Source organism: Dasypus novemcinctus, chromosome 1 (assembly GCF_030445035.2).
Source record: "Dasypus novemcinctus isolate mDasNov1 chromosome 1, mDasNov1.1.hap2, whole genome shotgun sequence".
NCBI lineage: Eukaryota > Metazoa > Chordata > Mammalia > Cingulata > Dasypodidae > Dasypus > Dasypus novemcinctus.
Genome location: NC_080673.1, coordinates 200,579,149 through 200,606,900, shown reverse-complemented (window position 1 = coordinate 200,606,900; position 27,752 = coordinate 200,579,149). Strand labels below are relative to the sequence as shown.

Below are 27,752 nucleotides of genomic sequence, written 5' to 3'. Positions count from 1 at the left end.
CAGCAACCTTCAAAACCTTTTCAGGGCACACGGCTGTATGACACATGGCCGCTCTTCTAAGCATGGCCATCGTTTCAAATCACCTTGAGAAGGAAACATAGTTCATGTCTCCGAAGCACATTTCGGGAAGTAGTGGTGGAGCTGACCTTGCCTGCCAGGCTGGCTGGCAACAGAGCTGGCACTATTTGTTGTTTATTTTTGATCTACTAGAAAACCGGGAAACTTTTGACATGTCTACCAGAAACCACACATTCAAATAACATGGAAGGAAACGTCTGCAAATATCTTTTTTTCTATTTAATTGTTTTATACACTTAATTTATCTAACTGGCAGTTTTGTAAATATATACTTTAATGTCAAGATTCAAATTGAAACAATTTTCTTACAAAGATTGTGAGTTGACATTTCATCATCGGGTTTGCGTGGAGCCACACGGGCCCCTCTTACCAGGCCTTCCTGGCTGTTTCTTACATCGCAGTACTTACACTGATTTCCCAAAATAAAAACTGAAGTAGCCCTGGCCTCCCAGCAGCTACATTTTCACTTTTCCCACCCAGCTAACTTTAAAACCTAACTTGCTAACGGGGTTCTTGGTGCCAATTTATTCATAATAGAAGTGAACCAAAGGGCCAGTGGGGTTTCCTTCCTATTCAGCACGTCACAGAGCAGACAGGCCACCTACCTGGAGATGGGCTCTTGGTCTGGGGGCCCAGGGGCCGTCCCTTCCCAGAGCCCTCCCTCACCTCACATGCTGTGTTCGGTCTGTGCAGAGTGTAGACACGCCTGCCTTTACCCAGCGGCGCCCCCACTGGGTTTCGGCGCACCTCTTCATCAAGAGGCCAAGTCAGGGGAGGCCGAGCATGCTGCCGCCGGAAGGCCACCGAGCATGCCCTGTGGCCGGCACCTCCACAGGTCCAAGCCCACCCTGGAGGGGAGGCCGCACCTGCTCCCCAATGTTAGTTTCTCCCCTTCCTCCGCTGCACCACTCACTGCAGCGCTTGGCTGCATGGGAGGTGGAGAGACAGTGGGCACAGCGCGCTCTCCACCGAGCACGAGACCACTCCACTCTAGATAGGACTATGGAGATGGCAGGCGGCCAGGTGGTTTAAAAAAATCCATTCCACAAGATGCGTTATTTATCTCAAGTCCAAACCTCTGGCATATCCAGTGTAAATTTATTTTTTGACAGCATCCAATAAATCCCAGTAAAGTAGCTAAATTAAGATTTCTTAACATGAAAAGTGGTGTCAGCGCTCTTTAAGCAATGCTGATATGCACTTGACTTTTGTGCCCATGGGTGGTCTGCAGCAAGTTTTATTTGCAAAGCAGCATCAGCAAACAGAAGCAATTGCACCGTAAATGAGTAACCTCTAAATTATTGGTAATTATATTTAATGAGATGTCCCTCCAAGTCCCTTTATTACCTTCAAGTGACAAATTGTAAGGAACCTGCCCATCCCGCTAAGCCGATTTCTCCGCAGCCTCCGTCTCCTGCTCCGACAGCTTCTCTTCCGACAGCACCGACATCCACGGCGACACGGAGCGCGTGATGCTCTGCTTGGCCAGGTTGTAGTGGTTAATGACTGTGTAGAATTTCTCCCGGGCGCTGGAGTCTTGCTCGGCGTAGTAGCTTTCCAAGCCTTCAGGAATGCACTGGGTGTTCTGAAAGAAAGATGTCGCTGAGCCGCCTGCAGCGTGGCGGCAGGACGCCCGTGCTGGGCCCCCAGGAGCCCCCCCGGCACTTCCTGAGACCCCCCCAGGCTTGGTGGAGGAAGCGGAGCGGTGAGCAGAAGCAGACGTGGAACCTGCCCTCGTGGTGCGCACGGCCTAGCAGGCAGTCTGACCTGTATGACAACAGAACAGAGTCGACCTCTGTTGCGAGCGCCACGTTGGAGCAGCACCGTGCTCCGGGGGCGGAGACGGCACAGCAGGCCCTCCTGCTCCACCGAGCGCTCGCGCTGGTTGTCACGTTTTGAGTCTACTAAAAACACTGAAAGTTTTGACGTGTCTGCCAGAAACAACATATTCAAGTAACAGGGCGAGGAATTGAGGGAGGGAAGTAGGAAAGGCTTCTCTCGAGCTGGGTCCTGGAGGGTGAGTAGGCCTTGGCCAGGTGAGCGTTGCCATGGCAACGGAAAAAGCTCAGGAGAGGAGGGAGGCTTCGTGCAGGAAGACATCTACACAAGACACCCGGGAAGCGGATTTGGCTCAAAGGATAGAGCATCTGCCTACCACATGGGAGGTCCTGAGTTCAAACCCCGGGCCTCCCTGACCCGTGTGGAGCTGGCCCACACGCAGTGCTGATGTGCACAAGGAGTGCCCTGCCATGCAGGGGTGTCCCCTCGTAGGGGAGCCCCATGCGCAATGAGTGCACCCTGTAAAGAGAAGCCACACTGCATGAAAAAGGGCAGCCTGCCCAGGAGTGGCACCGCACACACACAGCTGACACAGCAAGATGACACAACAAAAAGACAGATTCCCAGTGCCACTGACAAGAATCCAAGCGGACACAGAAAAACACACACAGCGAGTGGACACAGCAGACAACAGGAGGGGGGAAGGGGAGAGGAATAAATAAATCTTTTAAAAAACACAAGACACCGCAGCTGGTGGTGAGAGCAGAGGGTGGGAGGAGCGTGGTGGAAACCCTGGAAAAGGGCGAGGGCCAGGGCCAGGCCGAACAAACCTCAGTGTCAGATGGAAGAGGCGTGAGTTGCTGTTTGAGCCAGAGAGCAGCAGGAAGCCGTCCCCTTGGGAAGAGGCTCTGTCCCGGAGGCCAAGAGATCCTACTGACCAGGGGAGTCTGGGTGGGTTCATGTGGCTCAGAACTCAGGTTATATGAGGAATTCAGTCCATCGTTTCCCTCAGCTTATCATGGGTCTGGGGCCCCAAAAAGGCTAAGAACCTGCAACCTAGCCTGGCACCAGGCACCTCAGGCATCACCCATGACCAGAGGTGGCTGCTGCCCGATGCATGTAGGCAGCTGGGACCCATCCACGCTGGGCCCGAGAGGCACGCAGGGACCGCCCAGGCAGCCAAGGCCTCAGAGCACGTTCTTCTGGGAAGGCTAAAGGCAGGCCAGCCGGGCCGCCCAGTTCCGGGGGCTGCTCTTGGAGGTTTCCCTCTAGGTTCTAGGCCCAGCTCCCACCTCCTGGCAGGGACCTGGGGGTCTGTGCCCCCCACCCGTGTCCTCCTCAGGCTTTCCTCCTGCCCGACAGTTTGCAAAGCACTTTTAACGCACGTTCTCTCGTTGTGAGGTTTCCCGTTAACCCCGGTTTAGAGTCACCCAGAGGCGAGGTGACTCTCCAAGGTCACGCGGGAGGGTGCAAGGGCCAGCACTGCAGCCTGGGCCTCTGGCCAATGCCCCCCACCTCCCCACACCCTCATCCTTCAAGGCTGCCCACCCAGTCCGAACCGAGACCAGTGAGAAACCAGGGCTTGCCGTGAGCTCTCCCACCCGGGGGCCGACGGGGACCTGTCTTCAGAACTGGCCGCTGGCAGGCTAGATCCAGCTGGGCCCCAGGAGCGGGGCAGCTGGTCCTCACTCTCCCTCGTTCACGGCCAGTTGTGGAAAGACCCAGGAGGCGGCGGGGCCGAGAGCCCCCCACGATGTCCCTCTCGCCAGCCAGGCTCTAGCGTCCTGAACCCGGAAGTCCCCTGCTGGGCTGATTCACTGGTGTCCAGAGCCCGGGACAGAGACAAGCACAGGCCGAGCACCCAGTTTGTCACAAGGGCGGAAGGGGTGAAGACTCCGTCCTGAAGAAGCTCTCGCGTGAGCAGGTGTGAAGGACGGACCGGGCGTACCCGGGTGTCTCACTCTTCCCCTAGGCTTGGGCACAGGGAGACCTGCTGTGTATCTCTGAAGAGGGGCGGCCAGCTGGGGTGGCCAGGGGTGGCTGCGAGGGCCCCGCACAGGTGGGCTGCCCATCACAGGTGACCCGTCCAAGAGCGAGGCCCATGCTCTGCACCTGCAGCGCCAAGACGGGCCCAGGACAGCCGCGAGTCCATGCCCCGTGCCACCAGCCTCCAGGGCCACTTGCCCTCCCAGGGCCTCGCTCCCCAGGCCCCACCTCTCCCAGCCCACGGTCCCCGCCTCCAGGAGGGCGACGCGTCTGTGCCGGCGGTCAGATGTGCCGGCGTTGCTGGGCCAGCGCCTGGCATGCGGCAGAGCTACCCGCCCGCGGTCGCTGGGGTCTGGAAGATGCAGGACATGGGTGGATTTAGAGGGCACCTGGGATCTGGAGATCCCTTAGAAGGGAGAGGCTGACCCTGGTGGCGCCCCTGTCCCCACAGGCCAGGTCCACAGCCCAGGCGGGTGCTGGGGGGTCCTCTCCCTCTTGGGCTGCTGGGGCTGTGCCTCTCAGAGGCGAGTGACCCGCCGGCCGCTGGAGTTGTGCAGAGGTAAAGGGAAGACAACAGCGTGTGTCCCTCAGCCCCGGGTACCACCCTGCCTGAGGACCGGTTCTCCCTGAACCCATACCATAAAGACCAGAAATGCCCAGGAGCCCAAAAGGAAACGGCAGACGTGGGTGGGTCCTTCTCGAGCACTTCAGTGGCCCTGGCCTGGGTCCCGCTCTGCCGGTTCCTGGCTGACCTCCCTAGGGGATCCCTTCTCTCTGAGCTCAGTCCCCTCAGCTACGAATGGGGCTGCCGAGTCTCACCCCGCCAGGTGGCCGTGCCGGCTGAAGTCACTGGACCTCACAGGTGAGGCTTCCCTGGAGGGTGGGGTGCCCGCGGTCACACACTGACAGAAGGGGAGGCCCTTTGTCGTCAGGGCTGGATCCCAGCCACACCTGGGCTCGGGAGCACCCACCCTCTGCAGGAGGCAGCAGGCGATCCGCACTCTTCCAGGAGCTCCCAGTCCTGCCCGGGGCTCTGTGGGAGCCGAGGTCCCCACCCAGCAGGCAGCCGCCCCTCCTCTCCAGCCTCCACTGCCTCCCCTTGGCTCTGTCCCCTCCACCCTGCCACCCTTCAGGGAAGCGTTGGGTGCCTCGGGGACAGAGGCCACGATTCATGCATGCTCACCCCCCACCAGACCCAGTGCCACCTGAGGCAGCCCCTGCCGGGCGGTTCTCAGGGCTGGGCGCTGGCAGAACGTGGGGTGGCAGGAGGGGGCAGGAGATGAGCGGGTTCAGCTGCCCCATTCACGCGGGGGACTTGCCCAGGCGCCCAGGGAGAACAACCAGGAAAGCAGGCCGGGTCGTGCTGGCCTCAGTGACTTGTGACCACCGGCCGGGGCTGCGACTAGTCCTCCGTGCCAGCTGGTGTCTGCGCAGAGCACGGCTACTGCCTTTGTGCCCTCTTGGCGTCCTCAGCCTCTCTCGGTCACCCGGCTCCAGGCCAAGCCCTCCCCTCTGGCCCCTCCCCTGCCTCCCGATGTCACACGGTCTCCCCGTGTCCTGACCTGTCAGATCCTCGTCCCTTGCCTGGCCCACTGCAGCCTCCCCAGGTGGCCGAGTGATGGGCCCTGGCACTTCCCTCTTCTCCAGTGCCTCCTAAATGCCGAGTTAAGCACTGAAGCCCTCGCCCGGCGCCCCGGCGCCGCGCAGTCCAGCTTCGCCCACCTCCCAAGGCTTCCCAGGCCCCGAGCCGTGGTCCTGCTGCTCTCCCTCCCCGTGGGGCACCTCTTCCCCCTACCCAGAGGCCCTGCTCGGTCAAGGCCAGCCCTCCCCTTCCTCAAAGCCCGCAGCCCCCCGGACCAGCCTCGGAGCGCTGGCTTGGTCCCTTGGCCTCTGGACTGTGGCCATGGACGCACTCGGCCTCTGGACTTCCAAACTAGCCATAAACTCCCCCAGCCCCAGCCCAGCGCATGGACAGGCTTGCTGAGTGCACCCGGGTGCAAGCAGCTGTCTCCCTGGCCCCCTCCCTCTCGCCTGCCTTGGCTCAAACGCTGATGCCCTCGTGAAGCTGCATCCCCCGCCGGGCTCTCCTTTTGCTTTTCCTTTCTCCAGCGCTCATCACCTGTCATGGCTTGAATGGCGTCCCCCAAAAAGACACACTGGTCCTCAGCCCCAGGTGTGCCCTTACTTGGAAGGGGTTCAATTAAGGTGAGGTCCCCAGCCAAGGTGCCTGGTGTTCTTAGAAAGGTAGCGGCCACGTGGCAATGGAGGAGACTGGAGTGGCACAGCCACGAGCCAAGGGCGCCCGGGCTGGCCGGCCCCAGAGGCTGGAGATGGCCAGGAAGGTCCTCCCTGCAGGCTTCGGGGGACAGCCCTGCCCCGCTCCAGAGCCGAGGGAGAGCATGTTTCTGTTGTTGGAAGCCCCCGTTGGTGCTCTCCTTTGTTCCAGCAGCCTCAGGACACCAAATAGGCCACAGGTGACATTCAGGAACTAAGCGAGGAGTCGGATCACCTCCCCGGCCCCTGGCCTTGTTCCAGCCGTGACAGCAGTGCCAGCAGCAAGCGGCCGGTGGCACGGAGCAGACGCGCGCCAGCTGGGGGAAGCGCCAAAGAGCCGGAAGGAGGATGGGTGGGCTGGGCCCCGGAAGTCTAGCCTGCGGCCTCTGGGTGCTCCCAGCAGCACAGCCTCAAACCCCAAGTCCCTGGCGGGAGCTCTCTACCCAGCAATCGTGTGGGTGTTTCCTGCTCTGCTTTCATTTCAGCAGCACCAAGTCCTGCAACAGTCGTGTCTCCCTCTTCGCCTGGGCTCTAGAAAGTTCCATACCGTATCGAGGGCCACCTAGCGAGTGTGAAAACAGGAATCCACAGAAGCACAGCCCCCGCCCCGGCTCCATCTTCTCTTTCCACCTCACTTGCCCTCCCCTCGTCTAGTTCTGTGCTGATGTGCCATACACAGGTCCCCGGAACAAGGCGTTGTGGAAACCCGGCGAGCGTTGCCCCCCGCGCAAGGTGCCCGGGAGTGGGGTGCGGCAGGCAGGCGGGCGAGCAGTCGAGGCCCACCACCCCCACACCCCATGCAGCCTTGGCGTGCCCCTTGCTCTCCCTGGGCCTCCACCCCCCCACCCCCCACCCCCCATGTGGCATGGGGTCCCCTTCCCAGAAGCAGTCCCCTGCCAAGATGAGCCCCCAAGGTCGACTCCCAGGAGGCAAGTCCAGGAGTTTGGCTTCTCCAGACCCCGGCGTGCCCGGGACCACCCGGCCCACCCGCTCCTTCCCTCGAGCAGGACCCTCCCCCGGGATCCGGGGCACAAGGCCCTGCTGCTTGCCGCCTGCCCCTCGGGGAGCCACGGCGAGAGCCGCGGCAGTTCCACGGGGAAGCAGAGGGCCGCGGCGCCGCGAGGGCCAGGCGTACTGTACCTTGAGGACGAAGCCGTCGGGGCAGGCGCGGTCGTACTTGTACACCTTGTAGACGACCAGGAAGACAACGCAGGTGAGGAAGGCCAGGGCAAAGAGCACCAGCACGGAGACCTGTGGGTGGAGGCAGGCGTCAGGTGGCCGGAGAGGGGCCCCCGCGGCCCCGGGGCCGGCTCGGGAGCGCGGGGGGCGGCTTCGCGCTGGCCAGCCTCGGTGCCATTTCAATTTGTCCCCAGGCGCGTACATCGTCTTTATTGTCGCTCGATGATCCTCCACCTGAAGGACTCAAGCTCTGTGTAGAGGGCCGGGGGTGCAGATACGGCACGGCTTCAGGGTGGCCCCACGGGGCGCCCAGACCACCTGGACGCACACCTGAACCCAGGGCCCGGATTCCCAGGGTGCAGCGTGAGCCCAGGCCCTGCCTCGGTTCAGCACGGTCCTCGAGCCACACGCAGGGACGGAGGTGGCCCCATGCGTGCTCCAGCCTCACCCCCAGCTGGGAGCAGCCGAGCAGACAGGCAGGAGTGTGTCCAGAAGCTAAAAGGGAGGGCCAAGGAGGTGTGAGCCTTCAGGTGGCAGAGCACGGCCCACCCGGGGGGGCAGGGAGGGCTGTTAGGTGGGAAGGAGACGGGAGGGTGGCGCTGGGGGCCGGCGCGGGGTCGGTCCCGAACGCGGGAGCTGAGCTGCCACTTCCCATCGTCCCCCGGGGCCCCCACTGAACCATGCAGCCACCGAATTCAGGGAGCGCAGCTGCTACCTGAGGCTCCAGAGGAGAAAGGGTGGACCCTCAGCCCATCGGGGGAGACCCCCAAAGTGCAGAGAGCCCTGTCCCAGCCTCAGAGCCCTGGGCGTGGGTTCCCCCACACCAGGGGGCCTCAGGAACCTGCAGCCTGTGGGAGCAACACGAGGAGACACTGAGAAGGGGCTTTGTAAACCACACGTCCCCCTGGAGGATGGGGCACCCCTGGGCTGAGGTCCTGCCCAGAGGCGGCACCGGAACGTGGTGGTGAAAAGGGCCAGACACAGAAGGGCAGACGTGGTGTGACCTAGAACACCAGAGTCCGAGAAAGTAGGCCAGGGGTTGCCGGGGGGCGGGGAGGCGAAGGACCGCTCGGAGGGCCCAGGGTTTCTGTTCGGGGCGATGAAACGTTTTGCGCAGGGATGCCAGGTGGTGAGCACGACGTTGTGATTGTAATTACCATCCCCGGTGGTACATGTGAGAGTGGTTACAGGGGACGATTTTGTGCTGAATACTCAAATTAAAATTTAAAAAGAAACCAAAGAAGTGAGCCAGCAGCCCCGAGCCCAGAGGCCCGAGGCCCGTCCGCAGCTCGCCGGCTCACCGGCTGCACCACCTGGGCGGCTTGGGCCGCGCTGACACCCACCCCCCCCCGTCTCCTCCCCCGCGACCTGGTGCAACAGTGCCAGCACCTCTGGGTGCCTGTGGGGCTGCGGCAAGTGCCCGTCAGGAAGCAGAACCGTCCTGGGCTTGGCACCTGCCCTGCCCATGGCAGCCGCACCCTCCTGGCCCGGGGAGGGGCTCTTGGCCAGAGAGGGGGTGCTGGGCCTCAGTGACCTGTCCACTGTGCTGCTGGACCCAGGGTGACCCCACCAGGCCTCACACCGGCTGCTCGGGGCAGTCGCACCAGGACTTCTCCCTGCCCAGGACCCTGACCTCCACCCCCACTCAGAGCCCCGGTCGGGCAGGACACCCCCGAGTCACCTCTGGCGGTGCCCTCCTGCCTGCCGCCAGGTCCTGTTGCTCTCCCGGCTCATGCCTCTATCCTCCACCTCTCCTTTCCGCCGGGACCCCTGCTCTGACGGTCCTTGTCCTCCATCCCCCCAGCCGGCCACACTCGGCGCCGTCGCCCTCTCCAGTGTGTTGGACGCACCCGTTGCATAAGGAGCCCTGGCCTGCCCCAGGCCACAGGACAGGGTGCTGCGGCCTCCAGGGCCCCAGGCGCCCCAGGAGGGACACAGGGCTCAGGCCGTGGAGGCACGGACAAGCCCACGGGCCCGGGCGGTGGACATGCAGCCTGGGCACCCGGGGGCCCGAGTGTGCCCAGGGAAGCCGGCAGCTGCACCAGGGGCCTGGCGGCAGGGGGGCAGCGCGTGCACTGTGCAGGGCGTGCCAATGCCAGCCCCACCCCTGAGCAGGACGGGAGCCCGGAGAGGCGGGAGCAGCCGACGGCCCGGGTGGACCTCTGGTTCTCGGTCTATAAGTGGAGAGGGGCAGGGCCCACCTCCCCGAGGTCAAGGCCGGCCGGGCGTGGAACAGAGAGCAGAGCCCGGCACCCGGCGCACACCTGCCCAGGGCCGCAGAGCTGCAGGGAGCAGAGCCGGGCGGTGACCCCGGCGGGTGTAGCCTCCTCCCCCTGCCGCCTGTCCCAGCCAGGCCTGCACCCACACTCAACCCGGGGGCCGCTAACTTGGGGAGGGCCCCGGTGGCGTCGCCAGCGTCCCTGGGAAGACCTGCCTCCCAGCACGGCTGGCCTCCTTGGCAGCCCTTCGCACTTGATCTAAGGCGTCTGGGGCCCTTCTGGGGTGCAGTCCAGGGCACGCAGGTGAAGCGGCCCCGTCAGGCCGTGATTTCAAGTCCTAGATGGGCGGCCACTAAACCTGCCCCCGCGATTCCGAGCCTCGCTGGCGTTTGCTTGCCGAGCCCCATCTGTTCAGGTTTAAAAATAGCCCCCCGCTGCCTGCGCGGGGCCGTGGGGAAACCGCTTCCTCCGGGGCTCCTCCTGGAGCTCTGCCGGGACTTTGATGCAGGATTCCCGGGCCTGGTGGCCAAGGAGCCCACAGAACCGTGACATGCGAGCACGTAGCCCGGACCAGCCCGGGGAGGGGGCGACGAAGAAGTGCATCCCTGGGGGGCGGGGGGCGACCTTCCCAGCTGCTGCCCAAACCCCCACAGATGCTGGGCCCACCTCTCCCCTGCTTGGCCCGAGAGGCCCCAGGGTGGGAAAGGTGCCTGCTAAGTCACCACGTGGTATGGCGCCCTGCCCCACGGCCAGCCTTTCCAGAAAGATCCCAAACTGCTCAGAAGCGAGTCTGGCCCTGGCCTCCAGCGCGCCTCTCTAGCTGGCCCGGGTGCCACGTGCACGGAGCCCACGGCCACTTTTCCCTAAGTCCTGTGAAGTAAAAGTGTGTCCCCATTCGGAGACTCTCAGGCCACCTAGGAACATTGCAGAACAAAGGGTGCAACTACGGAGTGGGACGTACACACCCTCCAGGCCTTGGGAGTGCCCTTCAGTGGCCCTCTCCGTGGGACTCTAAGCGTCCCGGAGACACCCGACCACCTGCGGCTCCACTTCCAACCCCTTCCAGAATGCTTCGGCCACAGGGCAACCATGCCGTTGCCCAACGTGGGTTCAGAGCCCTGGACCCCCGGCCTGCTCGGCCACACGCACCCCCGACCCGTAGGCCCTCTCATCCATGGAAGGGGGTGCCACTGCAGCACCCTGGTTTATCAGCCCAGGACACACAGGGCGAGCCCCATCCCTGCACAGCGCCCGCTGCACTGGAGCAGGAAAGCTCGGAGCCCGAACCCCACGCCTGCCTCACTGGGCAAGAAACACAGCAGAGAAGCACAGGACCCCTGAGTGTCCCCAGGAGGAGTGGCCGCGACACAGCCGGGGTCCAGGCCAGGCTCCACCCTGGCTGCGGATTAGAATCACGGGGTGTCCAAAGACGCCACTGCGGGCTCCCCGACCGCGACCGCGCAGCCCCGGGCTGTTTCGCGCAGCGCACCGGTATTGTTTCGACTCCCCAGGGCTGGGAACCGGGGGCTGCTGGGCCCCCAACCCCGGCTTGGCCTGCTGACGACAAAGCTCCACTGTGTGTGGCAGCCCCGAGGCTCCTGCCAGGCCCCCCACGTGGCGGCAGGGGGTTGAAAGAAAAATGCACGGGCTCCTCGTGGCAGCACCTGCGAGGTGGCCTCACGGATATGCTCTCCAGGCTGGAAACCGAAGCTCAGGCTCGCCAGAGCCCAGGCCAAGGCCGGCCGGTGGCCCCCGGGGGCTGCAGGACCTCAGCCCTGGAACCGTGCGTGTGGGGCCACTCGGCAGGTGGGACTGAGTCGAGGACCCTAAGGTGGGGAGAGTGCCCTGGCCAGGTGCCATCACCTGAGAGGGAAGGTCTACCCACGAGGCGAAAGCAGCCTGGCCACGAATGGGGAGGGATTCAAAGACCCCCCCATGGCTGGCTTTGAAAGAGCCATGGGTTGGAGGTGCCTTCTAGAAGCTGGAAAAGGCCAAGAAGCAGATTCTGCCCTAGAGCCTTTGGAGGGGGAGCAGCCCTGCCAAGCTCCATGCAACGGGATTTGCACTTCACATTTACGGGTTGTTTATGCCCCCAAGTGTGTGGTCGTGTGTTTAGAGCAGCCAGAAGAAACACATCTTTCAGGTCGGTCCCCCACAGCCTGGGACCCCCAGGTGCAGGGCTGCCACCCACTCATCCAGCAGAGCGGCTGCTTCCTGAACGTTCTGAGCAAGCAAGTGGACAAATGAGCCAGTTATCAGAAAACCCATCGCTGGATGAGCGGGTGCTGAGCAACCCCCAGGTAGCTGGAGCCAGCCCAGAGTCTGCACCTCAGACAGGTCATATCTTTAGTTGGCAGGGAGGTGCCACTTGTTTGGGTCTGTCCTCTCATGGGTGGGGATGGGGGGACAGCATTCCAGCAGCAACCGGGCTTTTCCTTCAGGTGCAGCCGGCTCAGTGCCTGGGGCCCCTGAGTCTGCAGCGGCCACGAGGATGTCGTTTTAGGTTTGTTTAAGAATCAGAAGGAAGAAATCATCGTAATGAACACGTCATCACCAACCCAGCCTAGGATACATTCATCTTTCTACCAGCGCCGTCAAAAGCCAGCATTTTTTTTCTTCTTTATTTTCTTTTAATGTTACTTTAAAAAAATATGAGGTCCCCATATAACCCCCACCCCCCTCACCCCACCCCTCCCACATCAACAACCTCTTCCATCATCGCGGCACATCCACTGCACCTGGCAAATACGTTCTGGAATAAGCCAGCATTTTGACTGGTATATGTATATATTTTTTTAATGGAGGAAGGTGCTGCAGAGGCACAAATGCCTCAGGCCACCGAACACCATCAAGAACATTCTTCCAACACAGAGACCCCCCCAAGAGGCTGGCAACATCCTCGGGTGACTTGACGGGCCACCCTGCGAGGGCAGGGCCAGGGCCCCCCTTACTTGCTCTGGTGGGCTTCCAAGAGGAGGTGTCTGGGCCTGGGAGGAGGGAGAGCACCGGGAAGTGCAGCCAAGGGGGTTCATTCTACGGGGGAGGAACGTTTATGCCAGAGCCCCGAGCTGCCAGAGGCCCTGGTGTGACGCCACGGGCATCGCCACGCAGGGCCCGAGCCGGCCGCGGAGACCCTGCTGCGGCTCAGGGAAGCCAGAACACGGCTGCCCTCTGAGGGCAAAGCAGCATTTCCCCAGGGTGGGAGGTGTGCCCAGGCACCCATCACCAAAGGACAGACATGTGCCACCGACCTGCACCTCTGTGTGTGTGAACGTGTATGATGTTGAAGGAGAGTCCTGGGTAGCCCTAAATCGACGTCACTGGGGCTCCCTGCCTGTCACTAAGTGCTCTAATGCAGGAGGCATGGGACGGGGCAGAGCCACATGGATGTCCGTCTTCCTCACCCCCTGCTGGCCCCGCCTCCTGCCATGGACAGTGGACTTTAAGGTGGGTGCATGGTGCCAGCACCCACCACCTGTGCCTCTCCGGCAGCAGGGCCAGCCGTCTCGGAATCGCATTTTAATGGCAGACAGCACGATACACAGATGATGGAGAATACCAGGTATACTGGAATACTGTTTTTGGAACACTGCAAAACTAAATTTGTGATGTAATGGACAAATATGCACTTCTCTACTAACCCATTAAATATCGAGATCTTCTGAAGATGATTTCAAAGGGACCGTGAGAATCAACAATATCCCAAGGTCTCAGCAAGAGCTCAAGTGTGACAGGAAGACACCTGCGCTTTGCGTGGGTGACAAGGCAAGTGCTGCCGACACTACTGCAGTTGGTTTCTTCCAGCAAAAGTGAAGGCATGTGCCCTCGCTGACATGGAAGAGCTAGAACAGGCAAATTCCTAGGGAGAGACGGTCCGTCGGAGGTCACCAGGGGCAGTGGAGGGGAAGGGAAGCTGTTGCTTAATGGTGCAGGGTTTCTGACGGGGGCGATGGGAAAGTTGTGATAATGGATGGTGAGAAGTGAGCAAACACGGGGGATGTAACTTACACCACTGCACTGCCCTGGGGCTGAGCAGCTCGGTGCTCATCATCTGTTGGTTTTGGAAAAGGAGGCTGAGTTCAGAGGGGCTCGGTGATCTGCCTAAGGGCTAACAGTTGGGGAGCAACGGAGACGAGGCTCACACTTCCTGGTGGCCCCAAGGGCCAGACCTCTCTGCTCACAGCCCTGCTCACATCTGGCTCTCAATGTGCTCACACCCAGATCCTCTGCCTGATCACACCTGACCCTGTTCACACCTTACCCTCTACCTGCTCACACTTGACCTCCCACCTGTTCACATCCCTGCTCACACCCAGACCCTCTGCCTGCTCACACCCAGACCCTCTGCCTGCTCACACCCGGACCCTCCGCCTGCTCACACCAGGACCCCCCGCCTGCTCACACCAAGACCCTCCGCCTATTCACACCAGGACCCTCCGCCTATTCACACCAGGACCCCTCTGCCTGCTCACACCAAGACCCTCCGCCTATTCACACCAGGACCCTCCGCCTATTCACACCAGGACCCTCCGCCTGCCCACACCAGGACCCTCCGCCTGCCCACACCAGGACCCCTCTGCCTGCTCACACCAAGACCCTCCACCTATTCACACCAGGACCCTCTGCCTGCTCACACCAAGACCCCCCGCCTGTCCACACCGGGACCCTCTGCCTGCTCACAACCCTGTTCACACCTGGCCCCCAATAAGTTCACACCCAGATCCTCTGCCTGATCACACCTGACCCTGCTCACACCTGACACTGCCTGCTCACACCAGGACTCTCCATCAGCTCACACCTCTGCTCCTAACAGGACTCTGCCTGCTCACACCTGACCCTGCACATCCAACCCTCTACCTGCTCACACCTGACCCTCTGCCTGCTCACAACAGAACTCTCCATCAGCTCACACCCCTGCTCATAACAGGACCCTCTGCCTGCTCACACCTGGACTCTCTGCCTGAAGCTGCCAGGACCTTCCTCCTGCTCACACCTGATCCTCCATATGCTCACACCCCTGCTCACACACAGACCCCCTGCCTGCTCACACCTGACCCTTGCACCTTACTCTCTACCTGCTCACGCTTGATCCTCCACCTGCCCACACCCCTGCTGACACCCAGACCCTCTGCCTGCTCACACCTGACCCTGTGCACACCTTATGCTCTACCTGCTCACAGTCGACCCTCTACCTGTTCACACCTGGACCCTCCCAGGCTCTCCACCAGCTCACCCCGGGGCCAGCACAGTGGTCCTCATTTAACCCTCATGTCTTCCTTCCCTGGGAGGCCATCACCAAGGGCCATCTCCCATGTGCCACACGCTCCCCTGGTTCCAGGGGGCCATGTGGCCATGCAAGCAGGGGGCCAGCTGCCAGCCACAGGGGCTCACACTTCAGGGTGCACGGCTGTGACGGCAGCTGTGACGTCCATCCTCGTAGGCTCTGAGCCCACACATCCACCCCCTCGGTTCACCTCTGGCTTAGGGGTCAGCAGAGGCAACAACCCTGTGCATGCGGGCAGCATCCCAGCTCAGGGCACCAGATCCCACTGCTCTGTGCCCAGCCTTTTCCTGGAGCTGCACTTTTCGGACCATGCACAGGCACCCAGAAGTGAGGGGGTGAAGCCCCCGGGGCCACCCTCAGCCAGAGAGGGCAGAACTGGAAGGAGATGACAGCACCTCCTGTGCTTGGCAGTGACAGCTCTGAGCCCATCTGGTTCCTCGGAGGTCCCTGCACGACTGGGCCAGGGTAACCAGCTCAGGGACACGCCCTTCAGTGGCTTTCCCTTCTCCCAGCTCCCTCGCTCCTGCTTCTGGGGAGCACCCCCCAAATAAAGCACTGACAACGTGAGATTTGACCTGAAGCCCGGGAGCCTGGAAAACAGCAAATGTTAGGAACCATCCCCCCCAAAAACAACCCCCACCACCATTGTGCTGCAGGAAACAGCTTATTGCAAAACTGCCCTTCCCCACGTGGCCAAGAGAAGACACAGGGATGCCTCCTGGTTTTGCCAGGACCAGGCCAGATGCCGCCTGTCCACGATCCCATCCTTCGTCCCATAAATGATAAGCTGAACTGCCTGTCCCCATGGATCGATCAGAACAAAATGCTAGTTAGCAAACCTTGTTAAGCTGCTCTCCTTCCTCCAGTCAACCATCCGTCTCACTTCCTCACACCCCGTTCTCCCCTCTTTAGAAGAGAAGCCCTTTCGCCTAGCTCTTGGGTCACTCGCAGACCTCGGACAGAGCGGTCTCCCCATTGCAATAGTCCCCTCCCCGGCCGTGACAGCCCTTTGCCTCTTGTAGCAGTTTGATATGGTTATAAATTCCAAAAATAGATATTGGATTATGTCTGTAATCTGATCTGTACCTGGGCATGATTGAGTTACGATTAGGGCATTGAGTCCTCATCCCTTGCTCACAGATAAAAGGCATGGCAGAGGACAGAGTGGAGGGCTTCTGATGCTGGAGTTTTGATGTTGGAGTTTGATGCTGAAGCCTTAAGCTGGAGCCCCAGGAAGTAGCCCACAGAGGAAAGAGAAGCCAGCCCCAGGAAGAGGAGTCCTGAGCCCAGGAAGAAGCAAGACCCTGGAAGGGAGGAACCCAGGAAGCCTGAACCCTCTCAGACGTTAGCAGCCATCTTGCTCCAAACAGACTTTGGTGAGGGAAGTAATTTAGGCTTTATGGCCTGGTATCCATAAGCTCCTAACAAGAATAAATCCCCTTTATTTAAAAAAAAAACAGTTTCTGGTATTTTGCTTTAGCACCCTTTTGGCTGACTAATACACCCCTTCTGCAACTGTCCTTTCAAGGCTCCCCTTGCCAAGTCTGGATTTGTGTTTCATTTGACCCCCTGCACCCTGGCACCCGTCTCCAGTCCGGCTTTCAGGGGTGCACAAATCAAGATGGGTAGCTCACCCAGTCTGGGGACGTGGAAGAAACTTCCGGCAGCACACAGAGGCCAGGGAAGGGACAGGAGCAGAGGGGGCCCGGCCTGCCCGATGCCCACAGGTCACAGCCTAGGGGGGAGGGCGGGGAGAGGCTGGAGAGGTGGCAGGCGGGGGGGGGGGGGCACAGCCAGCCAGGAGCGCCAAGCTGGAGGACAACGGGGTGGGGAGGTGGGATTAGGGAGTGGCAGGCCAGGTGTGCAAAATGTGCCAGAGGTGGGAGGGGGCCCGCTGCAGGGGTCCTGCAAGAGAGCGTGAGCCCCGAGGCTCTGGAAGCAACTGCCAGGAAGGGGCAGTACCTGGGACCGAGGTTATCAGGTTCACAGAGAGAGCCATGCACCCCAGACAGCCCCGGCGCAGGCTCACCGCCCCCCGCGGCCCGCTCAGCACCCCTGTCACTCGCCGAGGGCCACCGCTGGGGGCACCAATCATAGGGAAACTCAACTCTAAGACACCAGCCCGTGCCAGTCCTCCCCAAGAGCTGGGCAGCAGTGATCGGCCCATTGCACGGCGCAGGAGCTCCAGGGGCGCTGGAACGTGCCCTGTCCCCATCTGCTCTGCGGGCCCGAGGCCTCCTCTCCAGCCGGGCCCCCTGGAATCACTGCCTTCAGGGTCACCCCACTGACGCCAGTCCCAAGCAGCCACCGGGGCGGGGGCAAGAGCCAGTGGGCTCTGGCGTGTCCGGAGGATGTGGCCCGAGTTCTCCCTCCCCCGCTCGCGGCGGGCGACCTTGAGCCTGTCCTTACCTCCTCTGGCCTCAATTTCCCCACCCGCAAAATCAGGCCAGAAGGGCAGGGCAGCCTTCTGAGACGGTTCCTAAGACGGGAAGAAATTACATCCTGGCGCACTGGGCCTGGCCCCGAACCAGGACTGGGTCGATGGCAGCCCCAGTGGCCTCACTCCGGCTCTCCCTCTCCTCCCACCCGGAGGGGGAGGGGTCAGGGAAATGGGCTTTTCTGCTGAGTAATGCAGTTAAAAAAAAAACAAAAACCCAGCCACCCTGGGAAAAGAGGCTGGATCCTGCTCTCTGCACATTGCAGCACTAAATATTTTAGGTAACACCCACAAAAGTGAACAGTCACCCCCCCAAGATGACTCAGCCCCCTTGAACCGCGTCCAGCTGAAACCCCTCTCTCAGGCCGACCCCGAACCCACGGGCTCGGCCCCGCAAGGTGCCACCCAAGCGGCAGAAGGAGCCCGAAACGGTGACAGGGGACGGGTGCGCTAGCGTCTCGGGGCCCACGGCGCGGAGACCTTCCCCACGGCCGAGTGCCAGGGAAACGGTGTCAGCGTTGATAAATATTTAACACATGCATCTGGAAACACACCAGGGAATGACTGGGGAGGGTGGAAACGAGAAGGCAGGGGTGGAGGAAGGGGTCAGGGAGCTCAAGGTCACTCATTCGGGGACGGGAGAAGAAGACACAAAGCAGCCCCGGAATCACCCGTGACCGCACTCGAGGGGATGCTTCCACTGTCGCGGCTAAGCACGGGGCCCCAGGCCAGACACACCCGTCTCCCCTAAGGCTTTCTCCCAAGCTGGGAGAGCAAGGTGGCACCAGGGGAGGGGCGGCGTGCCATCGCCCCAGCACCCAGCTTTCAGGGGCTGTGGGGGTCTCGGAAGGTCATGGCCCTTCATCTCACCAGGGCCACAAATTACAAAGGACGAGGCCAGCAGGGGGCGGGGGGGGGAGGCGCCCTTGAATCTGCCGAGGTGGGAGCCCCCCTCTCCCAGGATGGGAACGGGGAGCAGGAAGCAGCAGCCCCAGCCAGGCAAGCCTCTCGGCGCGAGAGAAAGCATGTCGTGTTAGCTAATTTGAGAAACACCCCCGCCCGTGTTTAAATACACCTCCGATTAATTAAGCGACTGCTTTTCTCCTTGACATACCCTCTTCCGAAGCCTAGACTTTTGGCTGCCGCGCTGCCCGGTGATTCAGCCAGCAATTCCTGTGTGACGCCGGCTCCCAGAGCCCTGGCCCCAGTCAGCGGTTACCTAGCAACCAGCCTAGCAACTCCGTAGCCAAGAGATGAATCCCGGAGTGAGAACCATAAAGTAACATCCAAAAAGACATCTTGTTTCAAGGATGCCATCCCCAGGTAGATTAAGTCCAATCGCCAAGCACCCAGCTCCCTGCTCCTGGACTGCCCAAACTAGAGGCGCGAGGCGGACACGGTATTGACTTGTTGCGCCAGCCTCGGAAAGGCCAGATTTCATTCCTTCGCTTCACACAAGGAGACGCACCAAACAAAAGCGAGGGCTGAGGGTGGCCCTGTCCACGCAGCTGCAGGCCGAGGAAGATACTGTCAGAACCAAAGCTTTGGCCACGGGCAGGAGGGGAACTGCATGGGCCGGGGGGGTCGGCCCCGGTCTCCGGGCTCTGTGTCACCCTTGCATCTCGAGCACACCCCTTCCCTGACGTGTTTTCCCAGTTCTCAGAACGAGGGCCCCCAACCCGTGGCCAGCTGATGCCTCGTGTGACAGAAGCATGCCTCGCCCTGGACGTGCGTTCAGGGTACCAGAAGCAGAGCTGGGCAACAAAAGGCCAGAGAACATTCCAGAAGGGCGGGCACTTGCCCCACACGTGTGCACACACTGGGAGCATGGCACTTACCTCTTAGCTTTACCGAGAGGCACCGGCACTCCTGCCCCTGCCCTGTGAGGTGCTAGAACCCACCTGCCCCCATTGGAAACATTTGCAAAGCCTGTACATATTCAAATCGCCTGGAGGGTTGTCAACAAGCGGGGACTCTAGACCGGGTGACCCCAGGGCCTCCCCGATCAGCAGAGCTGCAGGATTCCCAAGCTGCAGGGGGGAAGCCGTTTGGCTGGGAGGTTTCTGCTCACAGGCTCAGCCCCACGGCAGGTCGCCCCCTCTTCCAGAAGGGCCTTGGAGCATCGGTCACTCAGCTGCGCAAGTCAGGCCTGGGGACACCCTGGGGCAGGCTGGCTGGCCCGAACCACGGCTCTGCCACCGCCACCTGCACACCTCGTCCAGCCTGGTGACAACTCACGCGTAGACCCTGCGAGGGGCTTACAGCCCCGTGTGGCCTGGAGAGAGGCTCAACGGGGTGGGCTGCCGTGCTTCGCACCCAACAGCGCAGGGCCCCCAGGCAGACACTGGAGACCCATCCCCACCCGAGGCCCCTGTTCACTCAAGGCCCAGGCAAGCCCCTCAGCCACCCATGCTTTGTGGGGAGTTGAATCTCGTCCCCACGTTGGAGTCCTGACTCTCGGCGCCGTAGGAGGGGGCCCGTTTGTCAAGAGGACCTTTGAAGCTGCCAGCACTAGAGTCGTGGGCTTGTCTGCACGGGCCCGTCAGAGCCCCTGTTCGGATGAGGCCCCGTGGAAGCAGGGTGGCCTCCAGCCATGAGCCTGCATCCTTAGCAGCAGAGGAAGGTCGGATGCGGTCAGTAGGAGCCCGAGGTTAGAAGGAGCCGGAAGCCAGTGGAAACCATCAGCAGACTCAAGGGCGGAGAGAGACAGAGTGCCACATGAGAGACAGAGTGCCACATGACAGAGGACTGCTGGATGCCCCGGACTCTGGGAGGAAGTGAGCCCTGCCACTAGCCCCTGACGCTGCCCTCAAGCCCCCACACCGCCAGGCAGCCCACTGCCACCACGCAAGCCCACCCGCCAGCAGTATTTGTCATAGCAGCCCGGGCAAACTAAGACAGGCTGCGGTGAGCGCGCCGCACATGGCCGAGGAGCCCTTAATGGTGCAAGGGCTGGGGTGGATGGTTCTGTCTGCACAGTCCCTGCAGCCTCTGCTCTTAGCCAACAACAGTCTTCTTGTCTCGAGGGGCCGCTGTGCCCTGGGTCCAGTGCCCGGGTCACGACCTCGGTCAAGGGGTGCGAGCATCAGCCAGTACCCGGCCCACCCAGTGGACCTCACCAGGGCACCCAGTCCTGGGCCCCACAACCGAAGAGCCGTGAAGGTCAAACCCCTCAGAAAAGGGCTCCGGGGGATAGGAGGGGTCTGGAACCCAGGCCAAAGAAGAAAGGGATGAGAGCAACGAGACGCTTACGTGGAGGAGGACCGGGTGCGGGAGCCTGCCACCTCCTGGAAGGCGGCTGGGATGGGGGACGAGGGCGACGTGTGCTCTGTGTCGCTCTCAGGAGAGGGCAAAGGCCACGGGGCTGCAGTCCCAGGGGAGGGTTTTGGATCAACAAAGGGCAAGTTTCCTTCGAAGTGGAACAGCCCAGCAGAGCAGTGGGTGGTGGAGGCCAAACACTCCCAGGCAGACGCGTTCTCCAGGAGAAGCCAACTGAGCCTTGGTGTCATGGCCAAGAGCGGACGGCCTGGGTTCCAACTCTCTGCCTCAGTTTCCCCTCAGGTGTGAAATGGAGATAATAACGAAAAGAGATAATACAGGTAACAAGCTTGAAGCAGACGCTAAGTGCTGCTGGGAGGCACTCCCATCAGATGCTGCTGTCAGCCGGTCCCAGGGGCCACAGAAACACAAGGAGAAGGAAGGATCTTGGGAGGCTTCACGGCAGAGGCGCTGGCAAGGCTGCACCGGAAGGGGCTGGAATGGGAGTGGAGGCAAGGGCGTGCTGGACGTGGCTGCAACCTGGGAGCCATGGGGAGACCTGTAGGGCGGACTATGGGGCAGAAAGCATTGGCTTTGGAGCCGGAGGGTCGTGGGGAGCCCCCCAGGCCCCCCACTGACAACTAGGGACTCACCTGGTACTGAACAGCCTTGCCTCTAAAAGGGGCTGATGGCGCCCCCTGCAGGGTGGTCGTGAGCCTAAAGGAGCCACAGAGGCTAAGCCTGCAGCGTTTGTCCCCCCAGAAGATGCCCAGCAGGTCTTATGGAGCAGATCAGGCAAAGGGGCTCATTCCAACCCAGCAACCTACAAGCCCCTACTGTATACACCGCCCTCTGAGACGTCCACGTAAGGTACAAGGCAGGGTTCTGCGATTGGCAGCCTGGTCCCCCAGGACGGGCAAGGATGAACGCTTGGGTCTTCTGAGACCACCGGCTCTGGGCAGCGGGAGCCAGGCAACTGCACAGAGGCTGCAGGGAACCCTGGCGACAAATGTGCGTCACCCGGTCCTGCACGAGGGACCTGGGGACTTGCGACAGGTGAGCGTGCAGGGAAAAGCACAAAGGGAGTTCACCCAGAGGTGGGCACCCGGCAGACACCCAGCGAACACAGGGTGCACCCTTAACGGGCAGCTAAGATGGTAGGGCTGGGACAGGCAAATTCTAATCAGATGGGAAACCCAGATGTGCTCGTTGGCTCGGGGGGCTCCAGGCCATGAGAAGTGCGGACATCACGACCTTGATTTCAAGGTCACTCCTGCCTCCACTGGGAGGTGCCAGGGCACGTGAGTGGCAGCGGGCGAGGCATACAACCGACTCAGCAGGGTGGAGGTGGCCGGTCAGGGCGGAGGAGATGTGTCAGCCTCCTTGGGGGGTCTGCGGTGGTCCCCCACAGCCTGCAGACAGCACGGAGGCAGGAGACCCCCGAGAGCACCCCAGCCTGCGAAGCATCCTACGCCATCACAGAATCCACAGATGGGCCCTTCTGCACCTCAACGTGCCCATCTGTGAAATGGGTTACAAGGACAGTAGCGCCCTCTCGGTGGGATGCTGGGGGCCCTGGCTAAGCCAGCACCGGATGTGAGACCCAGACACGGAAGCTGGCTGCGCTCACAGACCTGGCCAGAGAGGCCGCGTGGGGTGATGGGGAGACGGAGGGACGCCAAGTCCCCGGCGACTGCACGAGGCCACCTCCTGGGGCTTTAGTTTCCTCCATTGACCAGGGATGGTCACCAGGCCTGCCTCCTCGGGTCATGAGCAGGGTGACTCGTGCAGAAATGCCGTGGAGCCTGCAGGGCACGTGGGCACGCGGAGCTCCGTCCCACCGCACGTGCGGGCCGTTCCTCAAGACCCAGACCACCCGCTACTGCTGCCCCAGTGACCTCGCCCTGGAGCTGGCGTGTCACCCCCCCTTCCCGCCTCATGATTCACAGCTCGTTTCCCAACCAGTACATCTCTTTCCTCCCTCCGAGGCCACCCAAACTCTCCGGAAAGCCTCCTCCCACCGGGACCTGGCTGGGACCTGGCCTGCTCAGCAGCCGGAACATCTGAGGTCCTCCCCCGAGTGCCCCCAGCAGCACTGGCCCCCAGAGGACTGGCCGGGTTTGGGTCCTGGCTCTGCCACATCGGCCGCACTGTGCCTCAATTTCCCCATCTGTAACACAGGGTCTCCCAATGGTTACAACCCTCTGGCCCTGCTGAGGGGCTGCCAAGGCAGAGAAACAATGGCCACGCTATTGCTAGTGTCTCTTTCCTTCCCAGAACGGTCACTTAAATATTGCAATGTTTTGTATGTAACATCCCAGACAGTACAGCCCTCGCCTCAAAGAAAGTCTGGGTTTGTGGGTGGGTTTTCGGAAAACATCAAGTTGGCCCCACGGCTTGCAGCGGCTTTGGCTCAGCTGGATTCGCCCGTATAAGGGAGGTCGTCGCCGCAGCCCGCCCCACCCCTCGGGGCCACTCACCTTCACCCTCTCGGTGACGCCCTCGGTGATGCTGACGGTGAACTCGGCTATCTTGGGGGGCCGCGCTTTGCCCTTCTTGCGGTCAGGCTCGTATTCGGTCTTAGTTTTCACGACCACCTTGTCCAGAAAGCAGAGAAGCACAGGTCAGCGGGACAGCCAGGGATGCTGACCCAGGGCCGCTCGAAGAGGGTGCGTCTGGGAACGCTGGCGTCCAACGTCACCGTTCCACCCGGAGGCGGCTCAGAAGAGCAAGAGCAGCCGCCGCTCCCTGGGAACCCCGGGTGCCAGGACTGGCTGGGAAATTACCCACCGATCACCCTTCCACCTGCCTCGGGGGGAAATCTCCTCACTGAGGGGCAGGGGAGTTAGCTCATCGGCCAAGGTCGCGCGGCAGGGCGGGGTTTGGGCTGACTCCCAATGCAGTGCTCCTTCCCTGAGGCAGACTGTGTGGGCGGCGGGGGCTGCGTTGATTTCTCACTGCTTTGACATGTCACCTGGGGAGCCCAGCGAGCATTTGCAAGCAGGGTCCCTGGTCCTCAGGAAGTAGCCGTAGGAGCAGGCAGAGACCCTGAGGGGGCAGGCACCTGCCTCCACCCCCTCAGCCTTCCCCCTGCCCAGCAGCCCCCTCTCACCTGCCCTGGAACCGCTCCAAAGGCTCTCCCTGCTCTGGTCCCCTTCTGCCATCTCCTGCAAAACGGGAGGGGTTTCTCCCACCTGCCCACCTGCCCTCGCCTCTTCCCTGCAAAAACTCTCCCCGCAGCCGTCCCCACCGGCTTCAAATGAAACCCCTTCCCACTGCACCTCCTCCCTCAGACACTCCAGCTCCCCCTCCCCCACCCCTGGCCTCGTCACACTTTGCAGCCAGACTGTTGACATATCAATCTCCCTCTGGACGGGGTGGCCCTCGAGGGCAGCATCAAGGGTGACCCTGCTCTCCCCCCCCACCCCCAACCCTGGGACGGGGTTCAGAGCAGGTGCCAGGGAGTCTGCTGGACAAGAGAGAGGCAGCCGTGCCCCCTGCCCTTCCTCCCTTGGGCGAAACTGCCCCTCGACTGGACAGTCCATGGTTGGCAGGAGATGCCCGCTCTCCGTGATGGCAGGACTCCGGGGAGAACAAGGAAAAGCCAGCACTCCCGACGGTCAGCCTGGGAGCCGCAGTCAGAGAAACTCAGACTGAGCTGGGACCTGGACCAGGCTCAGGGAGAAGGAATGGAGCGAGAAAGCGGCCCCCGCCAGGTGTCACAGAGCAAAATCCCCAAAGTCCAAGCCTTCAGCATATGGCTGGCTTCCCTTCTCCCTCAGCCCTTTTCCCCGGCCACCCTGCCATGGCAAGGGTGGGCGTGCCAAGGGGTTAGTCTGCCTGGGTGCCCACCCAGGAGGGGCTGGTCTCCCGAGGAGCAGAGTGGACACTTTGGAGCAGGTGCTCAGGCGTCACACTGCCTGCCCCAAACTCCAGCTGCTCCTGCCTGGCTGCGTGACCTTGAGCTTGCACTTGACCACTCGGCGCCTCGGTGTCCTTGCCTGGGCAATGGAAATAACTAGCCCTGTCTCATCAGGTTCCCGTGAGGATGAGGGGACCTCAGATCTGGTCGGCCTGGATTCCATCTGCATCTGGCACTAACGGGGCTGGGTGACCTGGGACCAGTCCCTTCCAAGCAGTGCCTCCACCTCCACAGCTGTGAAACCAGGATAATGCCGATAATTACCTCGTAGCCTGGTCAGATAATTACACGAATTTAAACCTGTAAAGCATGGAGAGTTTTGTGCCTGGTGCATAATAAGCACGGAACAAATGTCAAGAAAGGCGATGGCTAAACTGCCGCTAGCCCTTGCCCACAGTCTCTTTTGGGCCTTGGCACACAGTGCACCCCTTTGGAGCCATGCAACCTCAGGCATCGTCTCCCCGCTCCCTGGTTCTTAGCAACCCGTTGCTGTTGTTCGGGTCAAGGGCAGCCCTGGGGCGGGTTGCCTGGCTCACGGCAGGGAGGAGCGAGAGGCTCCACCAGGATTCTCTGCACTCCGGATTCAAACCTTCAGCCCAGTGACCTTGGGATGTCCCAGTAACCCTCTGGGACTCAGTGTCTTCATCCTTCATCTCTGAAATCTTCCAGCCCAACCATCAGCACCTCCTGGAAGTCCCTCCTCTGAGGCATGCCTGCCAGTTGCCACCTTTTGTTTGAACACCTCCAGGGACGGGAGACTCCTTTCCTCTCCAAGCCACCCGATTGGTTGGCCAGGATTTGCTACCTTCCCCAAGTTCCCCCTTCCCTGGTAGAGGCCAACTGTGGGCCAGACAGTTCGGGAAGGGACCAGACCAAGGGAGAAGAGAGGAGGCTCAGGCCGAGCTGAGGCTGGAGGTGCTGCCTCAGGACGCAGCACGCCTGGCACACGCCCCACGGCTCCTCAGCTGACAACCGGGCCGCAGGAGCAGCTGGGGAGCCGTGGCGGTGGGGGACCTGGGGACAGCGGGGCCAGGCAGTGCCAACTGGGCAGGTCTGGCTCCTGGACCCTCAGCACCCCGGAGTGGCCCCACCGTAGCCCGGGACCACAGGTGTGGCCAGCTCATCCTCCCCACTGACTGCCCACCCTCCCCATCTCCCTGTGCTCCTACCCGAACAGGCTCCTGTCCCCCATTTCAGAACTCGTCCCAAAGAGAGGCGCGTCAAAGCCACTCTGGGGAGCCCAGGAAGCCTTCAGAAGGGCCTGCCAGGGCAATAAAGGAAGTCTCCACGTCTTTGAGAAGGGCCCGCCGGGCCGTCCCTCCACACCCCACCCCTGCCCCTGCCAGCCATCACCAGCCACAGCCTCTTCCCAGGACGGAAGGAGACAATAAAGGTAAAAGCCCTTGGGGAACAGAGTGAGTTTTTTCCAGGCTGGGGATGGCTTTGAAAGGAGCTGCGAGATGGGCGGCTGGACGCTGCGTTTATTATTTCAGATTTTGAGCTTCACAATACAGCTGTCGAGGCTTTTAAATACTGTGGGTGCCTTTTTACCGTGCTAACTCCGGAAATTATTATCCTTAAAACAGTGGTTGTTGACAGACTGGTCCTGAGTGGAGGAGATGGACTTACTTAGAGATTTCACAAAAGAAACAAAGAAAGGAAAAGGGTCTTTTCCAAGAGCACACATCCTCCAGCGTCTAAGGCCCATCTGGCCTGAAAGGGAATGGAGGGGCAGGGGGGGTGGCGGTAGGGCCACCAAGGTCCGCCCCTCTGGCCAGGAAAAGGGGCTGCTCCTCCTGAAGGGGCAAATCGCCAAGAAGCTGCACGGCCCGGGAGGGCACAGGCTGGCAGCCAGAGGCCCTCCCCTCGGGCCTCACCCCAGCCCCGGCGCCCCCTGGCCCCCAGGGACCGCGCGCAGCCCAGACTCCCACGCAAATCAAGGGCTCATTCCGGGTCCGAGGTCCACTGTCCGGAGCGGGCCCGTGCATCGCCCGAAGCCAAATCCCACGCGGCGACATTGTCCTCGCGGGGGCTGCCTCCCGCCGGCACCAGCCCGCCGGGCGCACCCCGCGCGCGTCCCCCGCGCTCGCGGCGCGTTTTCTTTTGTTGCGGCCGCGGCCTGAGCTCGGCGGGTGCGCACCCGGTGGCGCGGGCCGCCGCGGAGCCCCTCACCTTATCCGGGGGCGGGAACTGCAGCTGATTGACATCCAGGGGCGTCATCAGGGGGATGGTGTCGAAGCCATCCTCCAGCAGCGGCTGCTTGGCGCCCTTCTCCGCGAAATTGTTCCCCAACTTCACCATCGTGCCGGGAGACCTGAGGCTGCTGCCTGCGGGGCGCGGGGCAGGCGGGAATCACCGCGAGCGGGACCCCGGCGACGGCGGGGGAAGGCGGGCCCCGCACACCCGCCCGCGCCCGGGTCTGGGGGCTTCGTGCCCCCAACCCACCCTCCCTACCCCGGGGCGCCCGCCAGCTCGCCCGGGAGGACGGTGAGGATGCAGCGGTCACGACCCGCTGGGGCGCGGGTGCTGTGTATTTGGAGACTCGCGTGGTGCGGGACAAAAGCGCGGGGCCCAGGGGCGCGCCCGGCTGGGGGAGGGGGCGCCTCGCTGGCGCAGCGGGTGTAGACGCGGCCGGGGTCACTGAGCCCGGGCGCCCTGCGGGTGTACCCGGCCCCCTGCGGGCCCCCACTAGGGGGTGATGAGCGGCCCCCCTAGCCCCCTCCCGCCGCCCGGGGGGTGGGGTCCAGCCTCGGCGTCCCCGGGCGCCCCGCGGGCACTCACCGCACGCCCGGCTCTGGCAGGTCTCGGCTCCGCCGCGCTCCGAGCTCCGCGTCGCCCGCTCCCGCTGGCAGCAATGGCGGAGGCGGCGCCGCGCGCGGGGCCGGGCGGGGGAGCCGAGCGATTGGGCTCCGCGGCGGGCGCCCCCCTCCCCCTCGCCGCCTCCCTTCCTGCCGTTCCCGGGGGTTAATTGTGCGCGGGTGAGTGTGCGCGTGTGGCGGCGGCCGCGCCTCCGCCTTGACGCAGCGCGCTCGTCCGGGCGGCACAAAGGAGCGCGGGCTGGCGGGGAGGGGCGTCCCCGGGGACCCCGCGCGCGTCCCCAGATGCGGGTGGGGGAGGAGGGGCGTGGGCACGCGCCTCACGGCTGGGAGCTGGAAGGGAGGCTCCGGGCGGCGGCAGGGCACCCCCACGGGTGACCGAGGGGTGCGGGCTGCGCCACCGAGGGGCGGCGGCCGGGGCAGGAGGCGATTCCGAGCGGAGGGACGCGGGTGGCTCCTGAGGAGGCCGCGGTCCCCAGCGGTGGGGAGGAGAGCGGGAACCCGCCGCGGCCGCCGCCGG

The 27,752-nt window shown here is 62.4% G+C and overlaps 1 protein-coding gene across 1 annotated transcript; it reads right to left on the bottom strand.

Moving 5' to 3' along the window:
* Positions 1-282: 282 nt before the first annotated feature.
* Positions 283-27,380, bottom strand: NSG1 (neuronal vesicle trafficking associated 1). The gene is made up of 5 exons (XM_058301169.1): positions 27,198-27,380; positions 26,589-26,743; positions 22,975-23,091; positions 7,258-7,368; positions 283-1,663 (listed from the first exon to the last, which is right to left on the bottom strand). The coding sequence occupies exons 2-5, from the start codon at positions 26,715-26,717 to the stop codon at positions 1,463-1,465; spliced, it is 558 nt and encodes a 185-aa protein (XP_058157152.1). The 5' UTR covers positions 26,718-26,743; positions 27,198-27,380; the 3' UTR covers positions 283-1,462.
* Between the last annotated feature and the right edge of the window lie 372 nt (positions 27,381-27,752).

Bases quoted from the DNA above. Each gene is read 5' to 3' on its own strand.
- NSG1 (XM_058301169.1), bottom strand. From the start codon at position 26,717: ATGGTGAAGTTGGGGAACAATTTCGCGGAGAAGGGCGCCAAGCAGCCG. The intron at 23,092-26,588 runs GTGAGGGGCTCC...TTTCTGGACAAG, and splicing joins AGTTCCCGCCCCCGGATAAG to GTGGTCGTGAAAACTAAGAC. The intron at 1,664-7,257 runs GTACAGTACGCC...TCTTTCTTTCAG, and splicing joins CCGACGGCTTCGTCCTCAAG to AACACCCAGTGCATTCCTGA.